Source organism: Eriocheir sinensis, chromosome 8 (genome assembly GCF_024679095.1).
Source record: "Eriocheir sinensis breed Jianghai 21 chromosome 8, ASM2467909v1, whole genome shotgun sequence".
NCBI classification, from domain to species: Eukaryota; Metazoa; Arthropoda; class Malacostraca; order Decapoda; family Varunidae; genus Eriocheir; species Eriocheir sinensis.
Window position 1 is genome coordinate 13,344,442 of NC_066516.1, and position 24,960 is coordinate 13,369,401.

A 24,960-nucleotide genomic window follows, 5' to 3' on the forward strand; every position below is an offset into this window, starting at 1 on the left:
TGGCCTACCTATATTTCCGCCGCCCTACCTATATTTCCGCCGCCCTACCTATATTTCCGCCGCCCTACCTATATTTCCGCTGGCCTACCTATATTTCCACCGGCCTACCTATATATTTCCGCCGGCCTACCTATATTTCCGCCGGCCTACCTATATTTCCGCCGGCCTACCTATATTTCCACCGGCCTACCTATATTTCCGCCGGCCTACCTATATTTCCGCCGGCCTACCTATATTTCCGCCGCCCTACCTATATTTCCGCCGGCCTACCTATATTTCCGCCGGCCTACCTATATTTCCGCCGCCCTACCTATATTTCCGCCGGCCTACCTATATTTCCGCCGGCCTACCTATATTTCCGCCGGCCTACCTATATTTCCGCCGTCCTACCTATATTTCCGCCGCCCTACCTATATTTCCGCCGCCCTACCTATATTTCCGCCGGCCTACCTATATTTCCGCTGGCCTACCTATATTTCCACCGGCCTACCTATATTTCCGCCGTCCTACCTATATTTCCGCCGCCCTACCTATATTTCCGCCGGCCTACCTGTATTTTCGCCACCCTACCTATATTTCCGCCGCCCTACCTATATATTTCCGCCGCCCTACCTATATTTTCGCCACCCTACCTATATATTTATATATATATATATATATATATATATATATAAATATATATATATATATATATATATATATATATATATATATATATTTCCGCCGCCGTATACCTATATATTTCCACCGGCCTACCTATATATTTCCGCCGGCCTACCTATATTTCCGCCGGCCTACCCATACTTCCGGTTTCCGTACCTATATTTCCGATTCCATATCTATATTTCCACCGACTGACCGGATGGACTTATATACCTATATTTCCGCCGGTCCATACCTATATATTTCTACAAGCCTATACCTAGCTATATTTTAGGCGGCCTACATATATTTCCGCCGGCCTACATATATATCCGCTGCCTATTTTTGGGATTTTTTTTTTTAGCTTATAGACTATATGGCACTACGTACAGATATAGTAGGCTACGTGGTCGAGGATTTCCAAACCAAAATGGAATGCATTACCAAACGAAATCATGTATGGAAAACCTTTATACAAGCTTCAAGGAAAAAAATATACAGTAATACACACACACACACACACACACACACACACACACACTGTACATGTAGTAGTAGTAGTAGTAGTGGGAGTAAGGGGGAGTGAAGCAGCGCATGCGCTCAAAGCTATCAAGAGCTTCCTCCTTCATCAATGAAGTGTTCGACTACGAGAACAAGTTTACTTTCTGATTGACACCACTGAAATATGAATATTTATATACTTAACAATAAAAAAATTCATATGAATATTGGAAATAAAATACATGATCAAGAAAAGGCCATATCTATTCTCGTATTTCTACAATACATAGTGGTTTCAATTTGATGCGTAAATTGTGACTATAAAACACATGTCTCAGCTAATAGTTAAATTATACCTAAATAGATCATTAGTACAGCTAGTGAATGAGTAGCACACGGTGATCTCGACCAGTTGTTGTGCCTTGGGTGGGTAGTCGAGCGGGCAGTGTCAGTATCATGGCGGGGCAGGGCGACACGGGGACTAAAGAGGATATTAAAACTCAGTTCACCACTGTAGAGGGAGTGTACAGACTACTGCCCCCGTCAGAATATAGCCGTCCTAACCGGGTGGCGTACAGCAGTAGCGGTGGTGGCGGATCAACGCCGGCTGTACGGGTGTCCCTAGTGAAGGTCCCCGATTCTGCGGGCCACGACCACGACAGGACCAAAATATGCTTTAATTACGGCAGAGAACTGTTTGTTTACACGTACAGAGGAATAAAGAAGGTACGTGGCACGCGGGCGGGGGGGAAGGCGGAGTGGTGCTCTGGGGGCACTGTCAGTGTCAGTGCCGGACAAGTGCCACACGGGTCACTCCTGCAGGGTAAGTCATGTAACACAGCATTAGTTCATCACCGGCGCCGCTGAGTGAAGCACCATTGTTGGATCGGCCGAGTGGCAGTGTTGTATTCGCAGTGTCCGCCACAAGGGAAGGGCGCTGGGCCTGCAGGCAGTGCCGCAGTGGTGACACGTCTGGGCAGGGCCGCCGCGGGCTCAGGGGGGCACTCAGGATGTGTTGATGTGTTGTGGTCATTTTCAAGACTCACTTCCTGCCCCTGCTCCCCTACTGTTCAGTGATGTTTAGAAAGTGGCATAACACAGAATTAACAAAATATTGTTTTTCCTAATAACCACATACATGTTCATAAGATCTCTTGACAGACAGAATGGAAGTCAGAGGCAGCAAAACAGAGCATATCTTATACTTGGGGGATTCAGTGTGCTTTTGACAGGTTGAGGCAGCACCTTGTAGCAAAACTGATAATTTCACGTCAATTTTTTGCAGAGTCTTCCGTAGGGAGGTTACAAGTATTTTCCCTTTTCGTTTAGCCAGCTCTCATTTAAGAGCAGTATAGTTTTTTTTATTATTATTATTTTTTTTTTTTACATCTCGGCCTATAATGCCGGTAGGCTTTCTTCAGGGGCCTGGTGGTTGGCCCAAGCCTGTCATGGTGCAGGCAATTTTTAAAGTGGCGCCAGTTTTATACTACTAACCTAACCTTCAATCCTCCTGGAAAACCATTAAAAAGAGTGTAGGGATCAAAACAAGTATGAAAATAGCCATGAAATATGTGGGGGAACCTGCGTAACTGTAGGCAGCTGAATAGCTCACTGCATTGAAATGCAGTTCAGTTCAATGCAGTTCAGAGGGATTGCCTTTACAACGGCCCCTCCCCTTGGTTTTCTTATGGTTAAAATGTGAAGACACAGGGGGGTGAAGACCCCCATTGCTTAAGTAGGAGATGAGATATCAGTGCATTAGTAAAACCAATCACCCAAAGCCCCCTCGTAAGAAAATTACAAGTACCGTAATTCACCTGTCATTTACAGTAGACCCTCCATTTAGTGCATTTCTCTTAATGATTTTGTTATAACATGAGATTTATTTATTTATATAGGATAGGAAGTAACCAGCAGGATCCAAGTTCCAGTGCATCTCTAGTAATGATAAAGCACTCTGTGTGATAGTGAGGCCAGACAGTCAAACAAAAAAATGAGAAATAAGGGATGGAAATATAGAAGAAACACTTAAATGTAGAATTCTACTAACCAGCATGCATCTGGAGTCCCTCCAGAACCCTTATTGGTGCAGGGCAAGAGGAATGCAACCTCTCATAGGTTGATATTATTTTTTTATTGTATAGATACACACAGGGAATAGCTTAATTTATTTTCAAATTCAAGTTCTTAGTTTTTTATACAAAAATTAACCAGAATCGCTGGTATCCTCTGAAACAACCTTGCTTCATCCGTATCACCATCCTATGACATCAGAGCTTTTAACCCCTTCACTCTGGCGACACCGACATCAGCGTCCGACGGCGTCACCGTATGGAAAGGGCTATGATAGTCCTCTTCTAAACCTCTTAATCCTCTTCCATTTCCTCTTAATTCTCTTCTAAACCTCTTAACAGAAAATGGAAGAGGATTAAGAAGAATTTAGAGGAGGACTGAGAGGTTTAGAAGAGGATTAATCCTCTTTCATTTTCTCTTGACCCTTTCCATACTGTGATGCCGACGTCTGTGTCACGGATGGAAAGGGTTAAGAAGAGAGTATCTAGATACTGACTGACATTCGCTTTCGGCTACTCTCGCTGGTTTCTGCTTGCAGGAACAGCACTGCTGACTAACTAACTAACTACTAATAAAAAAGTCTCACCAGTCCTAACTTGATATATCCCACTTAAATAACACTTCCATTGTAAATTTCTTTGGAACCACCTTGCGTTTAATAGAGGGTCTACTTTAGTGACAAGGTGGCTGAGGGGAGCAGAGTTACAAGTATATTCACTTCTCTTTTAGTGGCTGTAAAGGGGGTCAAGGGTTCATTTGGATAAAACTATCAATTTTCACATGAGGTGTTGCTTCTACCTTTAAAACCACCGCAATGCAACCACAAATCTGGCTTAGGTAATCCAACTCAACTCCAGAGACTTGAGGAAAACTCTAAACATTCCAGATGTGCACACTTTAGGGAATAAAACTTTTTTCACCAAGCCACTCGTTAATGGTTAAAAATTGTCAGCTTGTAGCGGTGGATGAGACTTGAACCCAGGTCCTCTAAGACACCATGCCGGCATGCTGACCACTCAGTCACCTCCTCCCTATGTTAATGCTCCAGTCAATGATGAAAATAGAAAAGGTAAATTTGAGGTAGGGAAATTTTGGGAAGTTAATTGAATTTTGCTACATCAAATAATGGTAAATGGAAAAATGAGGAAGATTGTTATGAAAGAAAGAAAAATATAGCAAGGGAACTGTTCCAGGGTTTTGGTTATAATGCTGATTTACTAAAAGATGATAGTAGAGCCAAATGAGTGTTAGCCTAGAGTGGGTTGCAGGTGGAAAAGAGAAAGGAGGTGAGAAGGTTAAGAAGTAATGTAAGGAAGAGAATGAAGGGAAGGCTAGTGGGGGTTGGAGGAGTGTTTAGATATAAATGAAGTGTTTGAAATTCTTAAGAAAATATGTAGTGATAGACTAAGTAGCAGGAATATTTGAATACAAATGAGAAATAAGAGAAAGGAAAGTACATGATAAAGAACTGATATTATGAATGTTATAAAGAACAAAAGAAAGTTTAAAAAAAGAAAGCTATAGAGAAATGTCAGAGGAAGATAATTTGTAAAAGTATAGGGAATGCAAGATGAGTGACATACAAGTGAAGAGGCTTGTTGGCAGATGGAGGCTTTTGTAGTAACTCAACTCTTTTTATAGGAGCAGTGATTTGCAGGCTTTTTTTCATTATTTTTTTTTTTCATCTGTTTACTGTAAAAAAAAAAAAAATGGAAGTAGCATCACATGAAAAATATAGGATTGGAGAATAGTGAAGTGGTGGTGGGAGTTGTAAGTTTTGCAAAGGGGACTGTATGAGCAAGGAGAAGTGCAAACTCCTCTACTGTGGTCATCCCCTCAAGGGAAGTTCTTGAAGGGATCAGGACTCATCTCTAAATAATTACTGGATAGGTTACATTCATGTATTTGGTTTGGTTAAGTTACTCTGTCTTGTTAGGATAAGTTAATTGGTCAGTGGGTAGGTGAGGGATGTCAATAAAAAGAACTACATAATAATGTGGAGTGTAAATTACTCAATTAGCAGGGTTAGGTTGTGTTAATTAATTGGGTTTCATTATGCTATTTGCGTGGTTGATGGCTGCAGGTTTTTTTTTTTTTTTTTTATTTATTTATTTTTTTTTTTTTTTATACAACAAAAGAGTTGGCACAAGGGCAACAAAAGGAGCGTAGAAAAAAAAAGCCCATTACATGCCGCTCCCACAACAGAAGATAGTATAGAGTAGCCAAAAGAGAGATCAATTTTGGGTGGAGAGGTGTCTTGATACACTCTTCTTGAAAGAGTCATAGGCAGGAGGAAATACAGATGAAGTAAGGCTGTTCCAGAGTTTACCAGTGTCAGGGATGAAAGAGTGAAGATGCTGGTTAACTTTTGCACAAGGGGTTTGGACAGTATTGGGTAGACAGAGCAAGAGTGGACAGTCGAGTGCAGCAGGGCCGCAGGAGGGGGGGAGGCATGCAGTTAGCAAGTTCAGAAGAGCAGTCAGTGTGAAAATATTGGTAGAAGATAGAGAGGCAACATCGCGACGGAATGGGGCCCCCTCACGTGTGAGATGCATACTCTATACGAAGTGTTGCATCTCTAGCTATTTTTTGTCACTTTTTCATATTAACTGCTCTACTGATTTTGCTAAAAAGCATGCCATCACCCCTCTCATGTCCGCACTTCATACAGCTTTTTACTTTAGCTCATCCCTCTGCTGTCCAACTTCCAAATGTCTCCATTTTTTCATCTTTTCACTGGTAAATTCTGGAACAAATTTCCTTTGCCTGTATTTCCCCTTTCCTAGGACTTTTAACACTTTCAAGAAAGGAGTATCAAGACAGCTCTCAAACCTAGATCAATTACTCTGATATCTTTTTGCAAGAGTTGTATTTTTTTTTCTCCTTGGCTGCCTCCTTTGCTGTGAAAAAAAAAAAAAAAAAGATTGAGTAGATGTAAAGGAACACAATATTTGACAGAAATAGGCATCATATTATTTGGTAGGTGGGTAGGTAAGATGACCCAGAAAAGAAGTTATAAATAAAAATATCATATCGAATAACAGTCCATTATATGCATGGCTTATTAAATATTTTTCCCCACTGGAGTGAGGTGGTGCACTTCTGGACACTGCAGACTTCTTTCCCACTTGATAGCAAAGTTTTGTGTGTATCAAAAGGGTTCTGAGATAGTATGGGAGAAAAATAAGTGGAAATGAATTATCAGACAATTTTCCTTGTATGAAGTGCTGCACAATTTGAGATTAGTATAATTATGAAATGGTACATTTCTAAAGATGGGTATATACAGCATCGTTGCTTAGTTTTTCTTTTAGCTCTACAAATGCAACTGTACTGGAACAGTTATGCCACAACTGCAACCACAACTGTTCTGCTTATCTTCCTTGTTTTAATGATTCAATATTAATTAGTGAGGAAATCCTATTCAAAGTAAACACTTGATATACAGTATTTTCCGCCATATTAGGCGTTCAACTTGTACTTTACTGAATTGTGTCATGTGTATGTTTTTGTAAGTTCTACATGATTCAGTGATGATTGATTTCTGCCTTATTTTTTAAGTAATTTGTAAGAGTACTATCATTGGCAAGAAAATATATTATACTTGTTCATTGTTTGAACTTTTGTAAGTCTATATTTTTTAAGTGGAGTTTTATAATACTGCAAAGTATTAAATCTGATCTTGTTTCAGAGATATTAACCACTTAGATTAAATCAACATTGAGTTCTTCATGTTTCAGGCTGCTGACCTCACCAAGCCCATAGACAAAAGAGCGTACAACAAGGAAGATGTGCCAACCTGCCATGACTTTAACTCCACAACAGCCAGTCCGGAGGGAGTATCCTTGCTAGTGGGACTGCTGGGGGGACAGATCCAACTAATTGACCCCATCACTAAGGAAGTTAATAAAGCATATAATGCTGGGGAGGTTAGTAAATTCTATGATTGCTTCACTTAAATATTTTGGTTTTAATGTGCTTATTCAAGTGACCCTTGCTTTACTAACATTCACACAACAAAAAATTGCTTAATGAACATCGCATTTTACTACCCTTCACCCACTTAACCAATGGCAATACGTATTTGCTTTAACAACTTTATTTATGTGGACTATTTTAAACTGAGCGTCAGCTAATTGCCACCATTCATTCTCCTTCTCCTACCACCACAATTATCACTCTTTCCTCCCATACAACAACACAAGCAGAGAAAATGTGCATTTTTTCCCAGGCTCACTATCCAACTTTGGCAAAACTCTCCTGCATAAGGCTGTCAGTGACCATGCCTTAATGCACCACACTCCACATTGTTCTGAAAATATGCATCTCAGCCTGATGTGTTCTTTTTGAGGTCTCATTTATGTTGTTTCCTTGTCCATAATGTTCGCCCATAATAATTATATTTTAAAGATATATTGAATTTAGACCTATCGTTATTGTTATGAAATGGCACCTAAAATTGACTTTACTTATATTTAAATTGCCTTCCTTCCACTTGATATGAAAAATATGAAGCACCCTTAGCACTAAACTTATAAATGAAGTATTCTCATATTTGTATAGTTTCTAGTGTTTCAGCTTTGACTTATATTATTTAATTAATAGTAACATCTCTCCATGGTTTGGATCTTTTCAGAGACTAATAGACAAGACAAAAGTTACCTGTGTGCGGTGGATCCCTGGCTCTCCCAACCAGTTTCTAGCAGCGCACAGCAGTGGGCACATGTACACCTATAATGAGGAGTTAATGTGTGGCGTGGACCGTCCCCACTACCAACTCTTCAAGCAGGGTGAAGGCTACTCTGTCTACACGTGCAAAACAAAAAGCACCAGAAATCCACTGTATCGGTGGGTAATAGGTGAAGGAAGCATAAATGAGTTTGCCTTCTCCCCATGCTCAAAGTACCTAGCTGTGGTATCTCAAGATGGGTACCTAAAAGTGTTTAACTTTGATACAATGGACCTGGTGGGCAGTGCCAGAAGTTATTACGGTGGACTTCTGTGTGTGTGCTGGTCACCTGATGGCCGCTATGTGGTGTCTGGTGGGGAAGATGACCTTGTCACTGTTTGGTCATTTAAAGAAAAGAGGGTAGTGGCCAGAGGACAAGGGCATAAAAGCTGGGTCACTGTGGTGGCCTTTGACTCCTATACAACTGTTTATAGTGATACAGATGGTTTTGAAACATGCAGTGATGATGCAACTAAACATAACAGCATTAGCAATGATGTGCGAAATTGTAAAGTGAACAGTAGTGTATCAAATTCCAGGCCGAGCTCAAACAGAAACTCTTTAGTGTCTGAGGGTCTGGGTTTGTCTATTACTAGTTACAGACTGGGCTCAGTGGGGCAGGACACACTACTTTGTTTATGGGACCTGAAAGATGATGTCCTCACCCAGCCATATAGACGACCCAGGTCCAGTACAGTAGTGAGCAGTAGTGGTGGGGTTAGTGGGAGTGGAGTGCCCCAAACAGGACAGTCAACTGCTAATTCCAAATGTAACAATGTGAAGGAATCATTTATGGGCAGTGACTCCTCCCACCACTCTCACTCTGCCAACTCCCTCACTGCTAAATTAGCTAATCTTAATTTTGGTGAAAAAAAGGATAAGGAAAAAGCTGAAAAAGATCATAAAAGAAGTCTCAGCCTTGCATCAAAAAATTCCATGCAAAATTGTAAAGGATATGTAAATAAGAACCAAACTGTAGGATCATCAGTTTCCTCTGAAGATTCACAGAAGCCCATGGGCACTGCACTATGCCCACGGTTGGATGAATGTCCCATTCTGGAACCTATGATATGCAAGAAGATCGGCCATGAACGATTATCAGGCTTGGTATTCAGGGAAGATTGTGTCATTACCTCATGTCAGGACGGCTGTGTCCTCACTTGGTGTCGCCCAGGCAAGCAGGTGGGTTCTGAGTTAATAATAATCTTAATGTAGTCTTAATCTGTGTCTTAATCTTTGTCTGTAGTCTTAATGAGTCAATAATAATCTTAATGTCCTAATGTGGCACAAGAGTCAGAAATAAGATGATAATTCTGTTTTCTCAGATGCTCATATGATATCTAGTAATTTTTTCTATCCAAGTCTAAGCCTCATACAAATGAAAAATGATGTTCTAATCTGAAGAGGGAAAGTGTGTCTTCTGTCTCCCTCACAACCTTAATTTCCTTCTTTAAGATTTTATGAATTAGGCAACTCCAAGTAAATTAAATGTGCACAGTTGTCATTGTGCGTGGAAAGAGGTCAAATCAGCTTTCCAGTAGTAATCACTTTCTCCAGACATAAATACTTGAAACAAGCTTTCAGTCCTTGGCTGACCCTGCAATGTCCAAATAACCAAGTTGCAGCATTGATAATATGGGTATAAAATTTTTTTTTTTTTTGGGGGGGGGTTAATGAAGTAATTGGTTCTTGCAACAACAACTAAAAAGCACATCGTATATATTAAATAATGTAGTAATTTTCTCTCATTAAACTTTGTTAATCTGGTCACTGATAGCCCGACACACATTACTTTTTTTTTTTTACCTAGCCATAGATAGTTCAGTGTCTTTTGTTGGCTCATAGCTAAGTTTACGTTGCACAGTAATTTCCCCCAAAAATATTGTCAGACAGCCATTCATAAATAAGAATTTCATGGACTGTAATATTTTTCACATTTAGCTACATCACAGAAAAAAAAGATGTTTGTAATACCTAAAAATAAATTTTGCATTTCAGCCTGGGAGCAACCAGCATTCAACACCAAGTCCAACCACAGCAGTAGCCATGGGAGGGGGACCCATTGCCTCAGGAGGAACAGTTGTGTAGCCTAAGCAACTGTGGCAGTCCCATTGTAAGGAATGCCACAGGTGCCAAGGGGGGTAGGGGTCTGCCAGAGAGGTGAGGCTGCTGGTAGTTTCATGTGCTGTGAGTTAGCCTAAAGTATTTCTGCCTCACTCATTTACATGTATATAGGTCAACAGTAAGTTTTCAATGCAGACAAGTCATCCCAGCAAACATAAGAGTGAGGAGTATGGATTTTGTCTTGTTTGAATATAAGACTTTCTTCAGTTTTGTCAAGTTCTTAATGTGAATGCCCAATATTACCTAAGTTTAGGATCAAGGCCTTACCAATCACCTGATGTAAATTTTCCAATTTCTCTGAAGTTCTCAAGAACTTTGTTGATTATATAATTGCTAGAGTTTTTATAGCAATGATTAACTTGTATTTATTACTTTTACCACAATATAGTATGTTAAATAACATTGCAGTGATAACAGAGCTGAAACTTCCTTATTAAAACCTTTTATTTTATTTTTCTTGGCTGACCGTAAAGCAATTACCACTTCACCACAAGTACTTTAAACTCTTAAACTACATCACAATCTTCTCCTTGCCAAAATGTTTAATTTTTTAACATGTATTTCTAGGTAATGATGTTTGATAATTTGAGCCATGTAAAGTCGACACCTTTCATCCTCCTTGGTGTGTAGGGAGTGTAGCATATATAATATCCTTTTTTTTTTTCTTGGCAAAGCTGATTGAACTTCTTCCACATGTGGTCCTTACAGTATACCAAACTCCTAACCCTTATATAATTCTTCATTGTGATCACATTGTTTTCATGGTTGTAGAATTATATAAGCTCATGACATCTGCATCATCACCAATACAGTTCACATTGTATGCTCCACCCTATATAGATAATACATACCAAGTAATCCAGTTTCTAAAAAGACTGTCTAGGATGCAAATAAAGCATCCCCTTTCATCTTCCATTAGTTTTGTACAGCTGCAGATCTGATGTCTTGTTAGGAGAAGGAATTGCATGTTCCAATGTTTTCAAAGTATGACATGGATTCCAGTCACCAGCCAAATATCTGGGATGTATCTAATTTCCATAGGATAGTGCATTGAGGGTAGATGGTAACTGATTTGTGATACCTAGAAAATAATGAATGTATGTATAATTGGGAAGTGTGCTGGTGGCTGAGGTTTTCATGTGGGAATGTTCACTCATGATACTTGGTCTTCACATGAAATATTATTTTCCTTTCATTTATATTATCAGTAATATTTTTTCATTATTTTTGTTGACTGATTTTTTTTTTTTTTTTTTTTTTCACCTGTATACCAAAGAAAATTGTCTTCAGAATATTAGAATGTATTACCATAATTCACTTTAGTGCTTTCTTGTGGTCTAGATGGACCCTCTATATATTTGTAATTTTAAAGCATGATATTTAAAGACAGTTTCTAAATGGTTGAGAAAAATGGAAAGTGCCCTGTGTTGTGGTCAATTAGATAAAGGCATCAAAGGGATATGAAAAAATGCTTAGTATACTCCATCATGAAGTGAATTCTCCACTTATATTTCTTTTGCTCTTACTTGAGGAAGAGAAGAAAGTTCCTACTACTGTAAATAAGCCTTTTGTTGGCCAAGGCCTCATGATCAGTTCAATCTGTTGGAGTCCCTCAGTGCAAGTGTCACTTACTTCCATGTCACTATATTGTTGTGGATAGTAAGTAAATGAAGACAAGTTTTTTTGTGAATATACCCAAGGATATTGATTCGGGCCATATTGTCTAAATATATAAACATGTTTTGTATTGAGGAAGATTTATTTTCCCAAATGTGTGATGATATCATCTGAGAAGTGTATGAATTATGTTTCAAGCATTGAAGGACAACTCGGGCTCTTAAGTTTACAGAAAACTAAAGTTAATGTTATTCTGTTTGGTTTAGGAATTTTTTTCTTGTTATTTTCTCTTGCAGCCCCAATAATTGTTAATGACTATTTGGTTGTTGCATTAACAGTTAGCAGAGTAAATTTAAATCTAAATTATTCGGGAGTGGATTCACATAGCATCATGCTTCCTTCCTAACATTTCTTATGTATAGAATTTGTTGCGCTGTATACCTGTGATACTTTCTGGGTTCACTCAGAAATGGTATTTGCATTGTAGTTAATTTGTGGTGTGCCACATCTTTTACTTGATATTGATTGACATGCTGGAAGCGGTTTTGCTGTAGGGTCTTTAGAGATTGTTGATTTATAAATTTTGTTGCAGATCTTTTCAGCTCTAAAAGATTTTTAAGAACTGTTTGGAATTGCTGCATAGATTGTGGAAATAAATAGTTTCAACTGCAGACAACATGAAATAATAATAATTCACAGTATTGACGTGCTGCATGAATGTTGTGAAAATTTTCTGATAATGAAATATAATAAAATCTCAGGGTATCATATACTTGGTGATCAAAAGTTCTGTATACCAGATAATAGAAAGTGGTGAGGGAATGCATTTTCATCCCAATTGGCAGGAACTACTTTGATTTACATAACAGCAAGGGTTTTACTATAATCATATTCATCACATTCCAGATCATTGTATTCAACTTCTCTTATTCTGTGTAAATGATTATGATACTTGGTTAAGGTGTCTACTGACGTGAGTTATAATTTGTTTCCTCATCAGTATTCAGCAATGATTATTTGGTTTAGAAATATTGATTTAACCAACTTAGATGAACACCAAAGGTATTTAAGAAATATTGAGACATGATCCATAGATTTGGGACCACGACTGATTAGGATGGAACTTCACTTCATGTAAGAGAAAGTGGAGAGTTAGAGCGTTTTCATAGGTGTGGGTAAAAATTGTAGGTATATCCTTGTCTTTCACATGGGTTGATGAAAAAATAAATTTAAAGGACCTACAGAATGAGCACAGTTACAGCAGCAAGTGTTTTAGGATATGACTATGCATGAAAACAACTCAAAGGGTGAAGATAATTTTCCTCGGTGAAACTGCTAATTGCCAGGTAAATCAAGGACCATTCTAAATTATAATTTCAATAAATTTATAAATTTTATCAGTTGAAGATGCATTTACAAAAAAAGCAGAAGACAAGTCAGCTAATGTTACTATACGTGTATTTTATTTATTTATTTATTTTTTTTTTTTTTTACCTCCAAGGTTAAATTCAAGGAGCCAACTACATATTTCAGGGATACTACTTTGGAAGGGATGAAACCTATCCCCAAAAAGAAAATATTATAGCAATAGTAGAGGCCCAATCAATATAAATTAAAAAATACTAATCACAACGAATTACTTTATGACTGTCAACAAATTTAAAACTACTGTGTATACAGGCTCTTGAGGACCCAGAAGACTTGCCAAAATGTGTCAGTTGAAACTCTCCTGATGCCTCTAGCAGGATCAAGCCTAAACCTAGACATTTTAATAGGAGGAAGCAGAAGCTAGTTACAGGAGCATTTTACCTGCCCCAGTTGACTAGGTTATGTTGGGAGTAATTCAGAACAAATGTGGGAGCATCCAAACTGCTGGCTTGACAAATGTGTGGCTGAATAACAAGGATCAAACACTGTGGTTGAAGTGCCGTCCAGGGGCAGAAGACAGTGTGTATCAGCAGTCGTGCTGCATTTTTTTTTTTTTTTTTTTTTTCATACTGAAAAGATGCAAAAGAAAAGAAAGGCCAATTATATAAACTGCCAAACCTGTAGATTACTGCAGCCATGAAGTGATGCTTAAGTGCTAGATGAAGAATGGCAAAGTTACATGCGAATGCTCTGATTAGAAAGAAGTGTCAAGGCAAATAAAATAGGATAGATATAACACCATTATAATATATTTAAAATGTACATAATAAATTATTTATATAAATGACAAAAAATGCATTTTTATTATCCATGAGGCTCATGTTGAGCTGGGATATATTAGTTTTGTGACCATGGTATATTTTGAACATCCAAGTGTTTCCAAGCTTTTTATCTAAGGAGTTTGTCTGAAGCCTTTTTTTTGCCTATTCATATATTTGGGGCATTAGGAGCCTAAGCATGTAAATCAATTATTTTTATATCCCGATGTCCTGATCCTGATGTGTAGAGGACTTCTGGGGTAGGGACAAAAATATAAAGTGACTTCAAAATGAGATACAGGTAGTCCTCGAGTCATGACGGGGTTTGGCTCTGAAGGGCAGGTCATAAGTCAAACTGATTGTAAGTCGAAATGTTCATTAAAAATAAAATAAAGTATTTTAAGCTATGAAATTATGCCATTCTAAATAAGCGACCTGACCATTCATGTTTTTTGCAAGTCAGCAACCTTATACCAGTGGATATGGTAGGCTTACTGTAGTACCATGGCTCAACCCAAGACCCGTACTACTACTACTAGCAAGGTGTGAAATAAAAGAATACGTATAATTTTTTTTTTCATTTTTACTGAACTTTTCTTGGATCTGTGAGGTGGTCAGAATCCTACCCCCCACACAGGAAAAACTATTTCATTATTAACAATTTTGCTATTTGGCCACTCTCTTTGGACCACACTCTGTCAAGAAGCAGAGATATCACTGATTTATTTAGTGGCTAGACTGTGTGGGAGTATTGAGATGGATGAAGTATTAGTAAGTTAGGTGTCCACAGAGGATCAGTGCATTTAGGGGGTAAATATTTTATCATAAACCTATTGGCCTGTTCATGAGCATTTTGATGCCCATTACCACCAGAATTTTAATGTTCTCTCAACTCCCTTGGGGAGAGGGGTGACTAAGCTATTTTTCAAAGCCAATTTGCAATGAGAATTTGACACTGATTTCTATAGCAATTTAAGATAATATTAAAATCATGTCCATATAACATGATTCATATCTACAAATCATATGACCATGTCTTTAACATTATCTTCCATTGCTATGGCAATCAGTGTCAAATTCTCTTTGCATATTGGCATTGAATAATAGCACTCATTCCTCTGCCCAAGGGAGTTAACCCCTCACAACCGCAAAAGTTTTTCTCAGGTGATCCCCCATAATGCAAGTCATCGAAAAATACACTTCGAAACTGAGAAAAAGTCATAAAAATTGTTTTATGGAAAATTTTCCGGCACACCCTGCTGTGAAATACGTTTCTTTCTAGGGTGTCACATTTGGCTTAAATTCCATGATTCCTGGTTAATTCCAACTTTTTACTGGTGCAATGTACAGAAAAAATTATTGAAGAAAAGTTGCTCATTTTATATCACAATGGAGTCTGAAAAATATAGTTTATAATATCTGACCAGGAAATTTACTGCCTGTAGAGAGCCAAAGTTGTTGAAATGCAATAAATAATTTTGGTAAATTTTTGTATTTTTTTTTTCATTCTGGAGTGAATCTCACTGAATAAAAGTTGTAGAAAAATCATCCATATAACTCAACTGTGAAATAAGATTATGATTTGGACTGACCGTTTGGCTGGAATTCCATTTTTCCCAAAAATATCCAAGTTTTTACTGGTGCAACGTACAGGAAAATTTATTGAAGAAAAGTTGCTCATTTTATCCCGATGGAGTCTGAAAAATATCGTTTATAATCTTTGACCTGGAAATTTACTGCCTACAGAGTGGCAGTGAAACTCAAAAAAATAATTTCTGAAGTTTTTCATTCTGGAATGAATGTCGTTGAATAAAAGTTGTAGAAAATCATCCATATAACTCAACTGTGAAATCAGATCATGATTTGGACTGACCGTTTGGCTGGAATTCCACAATTCCCCCACATACCAAGTTTTTACTGGTGCGCCATACAGGAAAATTTATTGAAGAAAAGTTGCTCATTTTATCGTGATGGAGTCTGAAAAATATAGTTTATAATCTTTGACCTGGAAATTTACTGCCTACAGAGAGCCAAAGTTGCAGTGAAACTTGAAAAATATTTCTTGTAGTTTTCATTCTGGAATGAATCTCATTGAATAAAAGTTGCAGAAAATCATCCATATAACTCAACTGTGAAATCAGATTATGATTTGGACTGACTGTTTGGCTGGAATTCTTGATTCCCAAAAAATTCCAACTTCTGCTTCACACTCCTGTGAACAAGATATTGGTCCATCTAGAACATCAGGTAAATTAGTGGAGGTGTCTAGACTATGCTCAGAATGCACATGATGAGCAGAAACTAAAGAAAGACTGCCAAAACAGATCGGCTGAGGGAACATAATTGCTCTGCAGATACCATGATGCATAGGCAGGAACTGTAGACTATTTTTAGCACGGAGTTGTCTAAGGGGCAAAAGAGGTGCCAGTTAGTCACTTAGTATTGACATATACATAGTTATGCACGCCGTTCAACTTCCAGAGAACTTCTCGCTCTCCGGCGCTGGCGTCATGCTCGTCGCCCACGTCAGAAAAAATTATTTGACGCCAGCGTCATAGTTGTCATTAAGAGGTTAAGACAAAATCAAAACTGTAGTGGTAATGGGCATCAAAATCCCTGGTTGCAAACAGGACTATTGTTTCTATACAAGGGAGAAGATGACAATCATGTAACGCCATCTAACTGTCCATACCTGTAGTACCATCCAATTGTCCCACATTTCCAATAATCTGGCACAAGACTGGTTCCCTGCAAACCTGCTTAGCAGACTTTTACTGTACTACAGTTTATATTGGCAGCACTGAAGGTGGGGAGAATGACTCTGTGAACTTGAAAGTTTCCCGTGTAACCATAAAAGAGGTAAATAAAGCTTTGAAAGTAATGGGTCAGGGCAAAGGAGGAGAGGCTGGCTTAATTATTGACCTAATGAAGAATTCAGTAATGTCAAAAAAAAAAATAATAATAAAATAAATAAATAAATAAATAAATAAATAAATAAAAATAAAATAAAAAAAAAAATAAATAAATAAAAAAAATTCAATCATAAACAAAATGCCTACAGAATCACAGAGTCCCTAGAGCCTTGAAAAATACCACCTTTATATTTATTTACAAAAAAAGGGTAACATTAAAGACAAAGTACTGCTGACCAATTAGTCTTCTCCCCAGGATAAGAATAACACTAGATTCAAAGCAGCCAAGAGAACAAGCTGGATTTCATAATGGATACTTAACAACTGACCACATCCACATCATTAACCAAGTTGGGGGCATACGCTGTAGCAGTGCGTGGCCTCGATGCTCATCTCCGTAACACTGGCCCTTGAGCCTGTAGTGGGAGGAGCCCATTACCCCGGGACACAGGGCCAGTGTGACATCTGGGTTACCACAGTTTACCTTCCCCAGGTTTCCCCAGGTACCCACTTATCGACCAGCCCGAAAGGGAGGATGAACAGCCGGGTGAGCTGCATGCCGACTGCCCGGGCCGGGATTCGAACCTGGGCCCGCAGAGTAGAAGCCAGATGCACTGACCACTAGACCACGGAGGTGTACATAAAGGTGTTAGATATATAGAGAGGAACAGCATGGCAACCATTAACCTCCACAAGTAAAGAGAAAATTCCATTTAAGAAAATTATTCATGACGCTTAGGAATTGGAGTGGGATAATATGAGGCGAGATAGACAGTGAATACCCTGACAACTTGAGATTTGCAGAGGACAATCTTATTATGCAAATCTGAGGAAAACTTTGTGAACTTACAGAGAATCAATTAGGAACTTTAGAAGAATATAAAAGAAGGCCTGCTGGTGAACACAATAAAACAAAAAACACACAAAGGTAATGTTTCATAATCAGCAAGACAGCAAATATTGATCAGCACTTAAGAGAGCAGAGCAATATACATATCTAGGACAAATAATTAGTGCAAACCCAAACTACACAAACATAATGAGGTTGGGATCAGGATGGAGTTCTTTAAGTAAACATAGTAATGTCATGAATAACAAAATGCCATTCTCCCTGAAGAGGAAGGTGCACATTTAGTGTATACTGCCAGTTCTAATATTCATTTCAGAAACTTGGTGCCTCACAAAATAATGAAAGAGAAAGCTGAAAAAAACACAAAGAGGAAAGGAAAGAAAAAAGCTGTGTATAACGTGGGGAGACAAGAAGTGAGCATCATAAATTAGAAAACAAAGGTTGAAGATACTTTAATGATCATTATGAATAAGAAATGGACTTGGGCAGGTCATATCATGCATATAACTGATTACTGATTAACAACTACAGTAACAGTAGCAACCCAGAAATTGTGGAAGTTAGGGCAGACAGAGGACCAGGTGGAGAAAAGAAATTAGTGTTTGCCAGAGGAGGATGGAGAATGAGATCAGACACACAGAGAGGGAGATCACTGGGAAGGGTATTTCTTCTGCAGTGGACTAGTAATGTCTGCTGCTGCTAATTTAGACAATATATTGATCAAATCAATGAAAGTGACAAACTAAATTATCATCTTCCATCACAACACCCCTCTCAAGATTTTTTTTCTTCTAAAAAAGAAAGGTCTTAAATCACCTTTTGAACCATTCAATAGAATTTAACTGCTGGTGAAGAGTGGCAGCCTGCTATACAGCCTTGGAGCCATATAAGAAAATAATCTCTCAGAGAAAGATGATTGCTGACTTTTTAAAAAAAAATTTATAGCACCTGGGCCATCAATATGATCGTCATGATGCAGAATAATACCAGGGAATGCCAGTGGATGAGTTACCAATTCAGCATGGTACTGGTTTGCCAAATTTGAGAACCTTAAATGACATGTTGCACAATTTCTATTTTAGCTCTTATTGGCAGCCAGTGCAGCTGTATGTGGTATGAAGTAGTGGGGGTTCTTTTGGGGAGGTAAAAGTAAAATTGTGTACATATGCTATGGCTGTGGTGCTCGCCTCCGAACAAGCCCTTTGATCCTGTGGTGGGTAAGAACCCATTATCCCAGGACACAGGCCAATGTGAAGCCCTGGATTACCAGTTTACTTTGCCCAGGTACCCATTTATCAACCAATCCGAAAGGGAGGATGAACTGGTGGGTGAGTTGCATGCCGATTGCCCGGGACAGGATTCAAACCTGGGCCCATGGAGTTGTAGCCAGGTACTCTAACCACTACTCCACAGAGGCAAATGCTAAAAATGTCTTGCTGTCCTATTTGTACAAACTAAACTTTCTTTAGCATATCATTTGGAAGACCCACCAGTTGCAATAATCAACACAAGATACCCATTGAGACACCTAATATGAGGTGCAAACACCTATTCATAGACCACTTCGCTGAGTAGAGGTTTTTAATGTACAGATTAATTTTGACAATCTGATTTATGTGTTTGGTTAATTGAATAGCCAGTCGTAAGTAAAACATCATGGGATACAAAGCTATCTCAAGGTCCTTATACATGCTTCCAACATGATCCTAGCACTCTGCAACCCACACTGAGGTACATTTATAATGACAGTAAGAAATCCTAGATGAAGACTTATGTAGTTGGTCCATCATTACTGTTTGACTGATGAATGCTTGTCTTGCTCTAGAAATGCGTAAACTCTTTCCCTTAAGTTTCCTTAAAGTTACTATTTACACGGACAACTTCTATTTACACAGACAACTTCTTTGCATGACAGAATAGGTATTTGTCAAAGTCTCAGTACTGGCATGTCAACTTTTTACCACAATATTAAAACATTTCTGTTAACTGTTGGGTGGAGTTTTATTCTCCTCTGACGTTCCCAGCACATCCTTCTCCACTTCACTCAGACTAATGTTTTGGGACTTCAGAGCTCTCTGCAAATCAAAATGAAATAAAATATAGATTAATAATATTAACTGTAATCATAATAATAGTTCCCCTACAATAAATTCTAATGTTAATCTGGATGAGGAGACAAATAAAATAAATAAATAAATAAAAATAAACTTTTGATTTTCTATTGCTGGCTCAGTTACAGACAGCCTTGTTAAACTTACTGCCTAATAAGCTAGATATCTAAAAGCTAATGACAAAACTGATACTAACTCACCTTAACACATGACTGATAGGCTGTGAAGATAGTGTTACAGTCTTTGTCTTCTTCTGCAAGACCTTTGAGAAATTTCTCAGCAAACCACTTATTGAAGCATGCATCATATGTGTGCTTCAAATCACTACACTCCTGCCCAACACTGTTCATCTTGTTATCCTCTTCTTCTCTTCAATAATGAAAAACAATAAACAGCTCACTTTGTATTGTGAATACATTCACAATTAAATTTTGTTGATCAAGAGTATTTTTCAAGACTAGCAGATATATACTCATTCTTATAGGACCTGAAGATACTCCTATTTAAAACTTGATCTAATACTGAAAGTTATTTTTTATATAAAAACTGTAAAGTGAGTACACAGATACTTTGTATAGTTTTTAAGAAAATAATATGCTATTATTAAAACTGCTTTGTAGGTATATACATCTAGATAAGTAAATGAAATGGGTACTAAATAGCAGTAAGGTTATCTTTCTTCAGTGAACAGCCACTTATAAATTGTACTTTAGCAAATCACTCTTGGTTACTATATCTTACATAGGTAATTTCTTTTCATAATTTTAACACTCCCATCATGCATACCCCACTCCTACCTGTCCTATGTACTGAGAAGCTCCCCACCATGAACTATCATTCAACTCAGGCCATTCAGCTGAAATGTAAAAACAAAAATATATTACGAACTGTAGGATATTCCCAGTATTGATGACAGGCGAGTCTTTTACTCTTGGTGGTGAAACAACTATGTATCAACAACATGCTGAAAATTACACTCCTTTTAAACCATCAACCTTACATCAACATAATACTGTAAAATATTGATTTTTATCACCTAATCTGGTAAAAAAAACTTAAATCACCTTAATGCATTTTTTATTTTTTCAACCCTGGTATGAAATGGAAAGAGTATACATATTATATAAACAGTGTTGAAACTCTTTGAAACTATTATACTTGCAGAAAAAAAGAAAATGTAACAATATAATGTAATATTTATACATGACTTTTTGGGCAAAAATGAATTTAATTTTTATATTAAATACCCCAAACAAGACAACTACAAAAGAAAAAATACATACATACATATATACATATGTATATGCCTCATCCTACCTAGAACCAATTTTAGCCTTGTTGGCCATGAACACAATAGTATGTACAGTCTTTGAATAGAAGAGGGAAAGGGAACAGAAGGAGAATGAAAGAAAGTTCATTTATAGAAAGTTGAATCACGACAGGCGTTGTTTATAATAAAGATACTTCAGGTTTCTACTATTTAGCTATTTCATATTTTGTATAATGCCTTTTAAAAGAATGCATTGTTGGCAAAAGTTTTATGTGATTAGGTATCGAATTCCATAGCTTTGGGCCTGAGTAAGATAGGGAATGTTTGAATAACGTTAAATTGTTTTGTGGTTGTAATGCTGGGTTGAGGTTATTTCTTAGAATTTTAAACATATAAATTCCCATATGTATTTTATTTAGGTCAAAGTTTTAAAATGTTGGTCTCTGTGAAAAGTGGTTGTGTGTGTTCTAAATGGTCAATCTTTGTTATAATTCAAACAAATTTCTTCTGGAGTCTGAACAATGGCAGTAAGTGAGTAGGATAGGTATTGCACCATATGGCTATACAATAACTGAGGTGGGGCAGGACATGAGCATGGTAAAGAATTTTGAGTATATGTAAAGGCATGAGATCTCTAACTTGGTGGAGGAGATAAATCAACCGTGATAATTTGAGACACAGTCCAGATATATTTTATTTAAATGTCAAGGCTTGGTCAATGGTCACACCTTGTAATGTATGTTGAGTTTCTTTTACGATAACATCATTTTGATACCGTAGGGAGGTAAGTTTTCTGATGTTTTGTTAGTGAACATATAATATGTTTTACTTAAATTAACAGTTAATCTGTTATTTACACACCAAGCATGGAAAATTTTGAGGTCAGTGTTGGCTCTGTTAATAATATCAGTAGGGTCTTTACCAGTAACATATAAAGTGGAGTCATCAGCAAAAAGTATTGCTTGAAAATTTGAAAATATTCGAGCTAGATTATTAATGTAAATAAGAAATAGTATCGGTCCAAGAACACTCCCTTGAGGGACTCCATATTTAATAAGTTTTGGTGTGGATAAATAGTTTTGAATCTTGACAGATTGAGTTCTGCTTGTTAGATAATCTTTAAACCAGCCATGTATGTATAATACCCTGTATTCCATAATATTGTATGTTTTTTAAGTAAAATATCATGTCTTACTGAATTGAATGCTTTTGTAAAGTCAATAAAAACGCTAATTAATGAAAGTTTAGAATCCAAAGTAGAATAGATTTGCTCAGTGAAGGAACTCAAAGCATTGAAGGTGCTCAGGCCTTGTCGGAAGCCAAACTGTTCTGGGTTCAATATGGATTTAGCTTCAAGAAATGATATCAAAAACTTTTTCATTATTTTCTCAAAAATTTTAGAGTGAATATTTAGCAGAGATATTGGCCTAAAATTTCCTATAACATCCTTAGAACCTTTTTTGTAAATGGGTTAACAGTGGCATGTTTCAAGCATTGTGGAAATTTACCATTGGCAATAGATTGTTTAAACAGTACCGGTATAGATAATGGTATGGCTATTTAATGTTTATTTGTTTTAATAAGATATAGAAATCTCATGTGTACTGCTTTTTATATTTTGCAAGGAATTGATTATGTTAATTACATCTTGAGGGTATATTGTGGGAACTACCACAGATGCTGGGTAGTCACCTCGAAGAAACCATAACGGGTTCTCATTAGATGATGGGATATTTTTATCTAAGTTAGGGGCAACATTAATATAATAGTCATTAAATACTTTGGCTATTTCTAAAGGATTCTTTAAGATTCTGTTATTATGGGATATACAGTTTAGGTAATTCTTTTTATGGTCGTTTTTTAATTGACTTATGGTGTTCCATATTTTTCTTGTGTCATTTTTAAAGTTCGTAAATATACCGGTAGCCATATAATAAGCTTGTTTAGCACTTTTAATTACTCTGTTTAAGGTATTACAATATTGTTTGTAGTAATTTTCTGATATAACACCAATTTTATAGTCTTTGTATAAGTTGTTTTTAACCTTATAGAATTTAGAATGGCTTGTGTTATCCAAGGATTGTTTAATCTTTTGTCAGTTAGATACTTAGTTTTTAAAGGAAAACAATGGTTATATATTTCTTGGATTTTGGTAATTAATATATCAAAGTTATAATTAATGTCTTCTGAGGGAAGGAGATTATTCCAGTTTAATGAGTTTAATTTGTGAGAAAAGAGTTGTTTGCTTTTTTGTCCTATATTTCTGAAAGTAATCTTTGCATCCTAGAATGAGCATCATTGGTTCAAGAACATTATTCACAATAGTATTCATATTTTCTACCATACACTGAAATTTTTTTGATGTTTTTGTGGGTAACACATTAAATATTGGTTTTATGAATGTACCTGCATCTCATTTTCTATATAATGAGTTATCTGTTATCTACCAAGGTTCAAATCTCTTGGAAAAATAGGAAACAGTGTAGGGATAGAGAGTTTCCCATTTGCTACCCCACTCAGAAATCCTGTATTCCTTCATGTCCCCAAGTTTGTAGATGATAGGAAAGGAGATAAGAAAATAGATGAAGTTGCTCTTTAACTTCATCTAATAGATAACTGATAACTACTCTTCATAGCAATAGGTTACTACTTTAACGGTGAAAGACTGTCATGTTTTTTTTCCTACTTACTGAAGCACATGAGAAATTGATCTATTCATGGGAATAAATCTTTTTCACCACATTTGCCAGTACTTCCAACCCAATCCTTTGAGACAAAAGTTGGACACTCCCAGGCCTTCTAGAGTCTTTCTTTGCATCTCAGTTCATTTGAAGGTTACTATTAATTTAATGAAAGTGAAATTCTCTTAGTTTCAGAAACTGTGAGATGGCAGGGCACAAGCTGGTTGGTGGTATGCTGCCCCATCTTAAGCAGGTTTAATTCTGGATACTTTCAAATCATCAGTTATCATTGAATTCAGATATACAGTAACTTTCTACTATCCATTTACTGTTGATGAGGTTTCAGGCCCCGCTCCATTAACACCGCAGTGCTCGGCAGGGCAATCAACAGTATAATACTGATGTTAGCACCAAAAATTATCCTCAATATGCATGTTTGTAACATTGTAGGATTTAGTAAATAAGTGAGTCTCCAATATTTTCTTGAAGGTTACTAAATTGCCACTGTTCTTAACATCCTCGGGTAACTCATTATAGAGTTGTGGGGCACTCTTTTCAAATGCTCTGAAGCCCAGCTTCAGAGTAACTCTGGGCTCATAAAGTCTATACTATTCTGCACTGTGTCTCAGTGACATAGTGGTGTTCAGATGAAAATCCCGCAGTAGATCTCTCATATATCTAGATTTACTAGGTTGTATTGCTTGATAAGTCAAGACACATATTTTGTAGACTATAAATGACTTAATCAGTAGCCAGTGTAAGTCTTTAAGTGCCAGTGTTATTCTTTCATGTGGAGGAAGACTCTTTATTAGCCTTGCAGCTCTGTTCATGACAAATTGCAGTTTCCTCAGCAAGTATTTAGTTAAGCCATAATAAAGCAAATTACAGTAATCTAGCTTACTAGTCACATGATTATATACAAGTACCTTCTTGGGCTTGTTGTCCAAGTATTTCTTGACAAATTAAATATTTCTTAGATGGTAGCCTGTTGTTCTCACCACTTGTTTAATTTGTTCTTTGAATGACAGAGTACAATCTGTTATAACACCTAAGTTTTTGACTTCCTTTTTTACTAACATAGTGTTATCATTATTTCAAACTGTGGAGATATTTAGCCTCCTAAGAACATAATTCTTTCCCACAATTAGGCATTCAGTTTTGTCCTCATCTAGCTTTAATTGCTTGAAATTCATTCATGTATGAAATTTCCCTACATCCAAGTAACTGTAAGGAATTTCCCTACATCTAGGGTATTTTTCAACCC

At 37.1% G+C, this 24,960-nt stretch overlaps 1 protein-coding gene and 1 long non-coding RNA gene across 4 annotated transcripts; one reads left to right on the forward strand and one right to left on the reverse strand.

Moving 5' to 3' along the window:
• The first annotated feature begins 1,557 nt into the window (after window positions 1–1,557).
• LOC126995549 (WD repeat-containing protein 20-like) lies at window positions 1,558–11,818 on the forward strand. Of its 3 annotated transcripts, none has more exons than XM_050855185.1 (4): window positions 1,558–1,869; window positions 6,957–7,145; window positions 7,853–9,127; window positions 9,944–11,818. In XM_050855185.1, the coding sequence occupies exons 1-4, from the start codon at window positions 1,600–1,602 to the stop codon at window positions 10,031–10,033; spliced, it is 1,824 nt and encodes a 607-aa protein (XP_050711142.1). In that variant the 5' UTR covers window positions 1,558–1,599; the 3' UTR covers window positions 10,034–11,818. The 3 variants fall into 3 exon arrangements, with proteins under 3 accessions (XP_050711142.1, XP_050711144.1, XP_050711143.1); XM_050855187.1 differs by having other exon boundaries at window positions 1,562–1,869; window positions 7,853–8,064; XM_050855186.1 differs by lacking the exon at window positions 1,558–1,869 and adding an exon at window positions 3,617–4,285.
• A 2,025-nt stretch (window positions 11,819–13,843) lies between these two features.
• LOC126995550 (uncharacterized) lies at window positions 13,844–16,843 on the reverse strand. Its single transcript, XR_007750408.1, has 2 exons — window positions 15,878–16,843; window positions 13,844–15,597 (listed from the first exon to the last, which is right to left on the reverse strand). It is a non-coding gene; the product is annotated as an uncharacterized LOC126995550 (long non-coding RNA).
• Window positions 16,844–24,960: the final 8,117 nt, after the last annotated feature.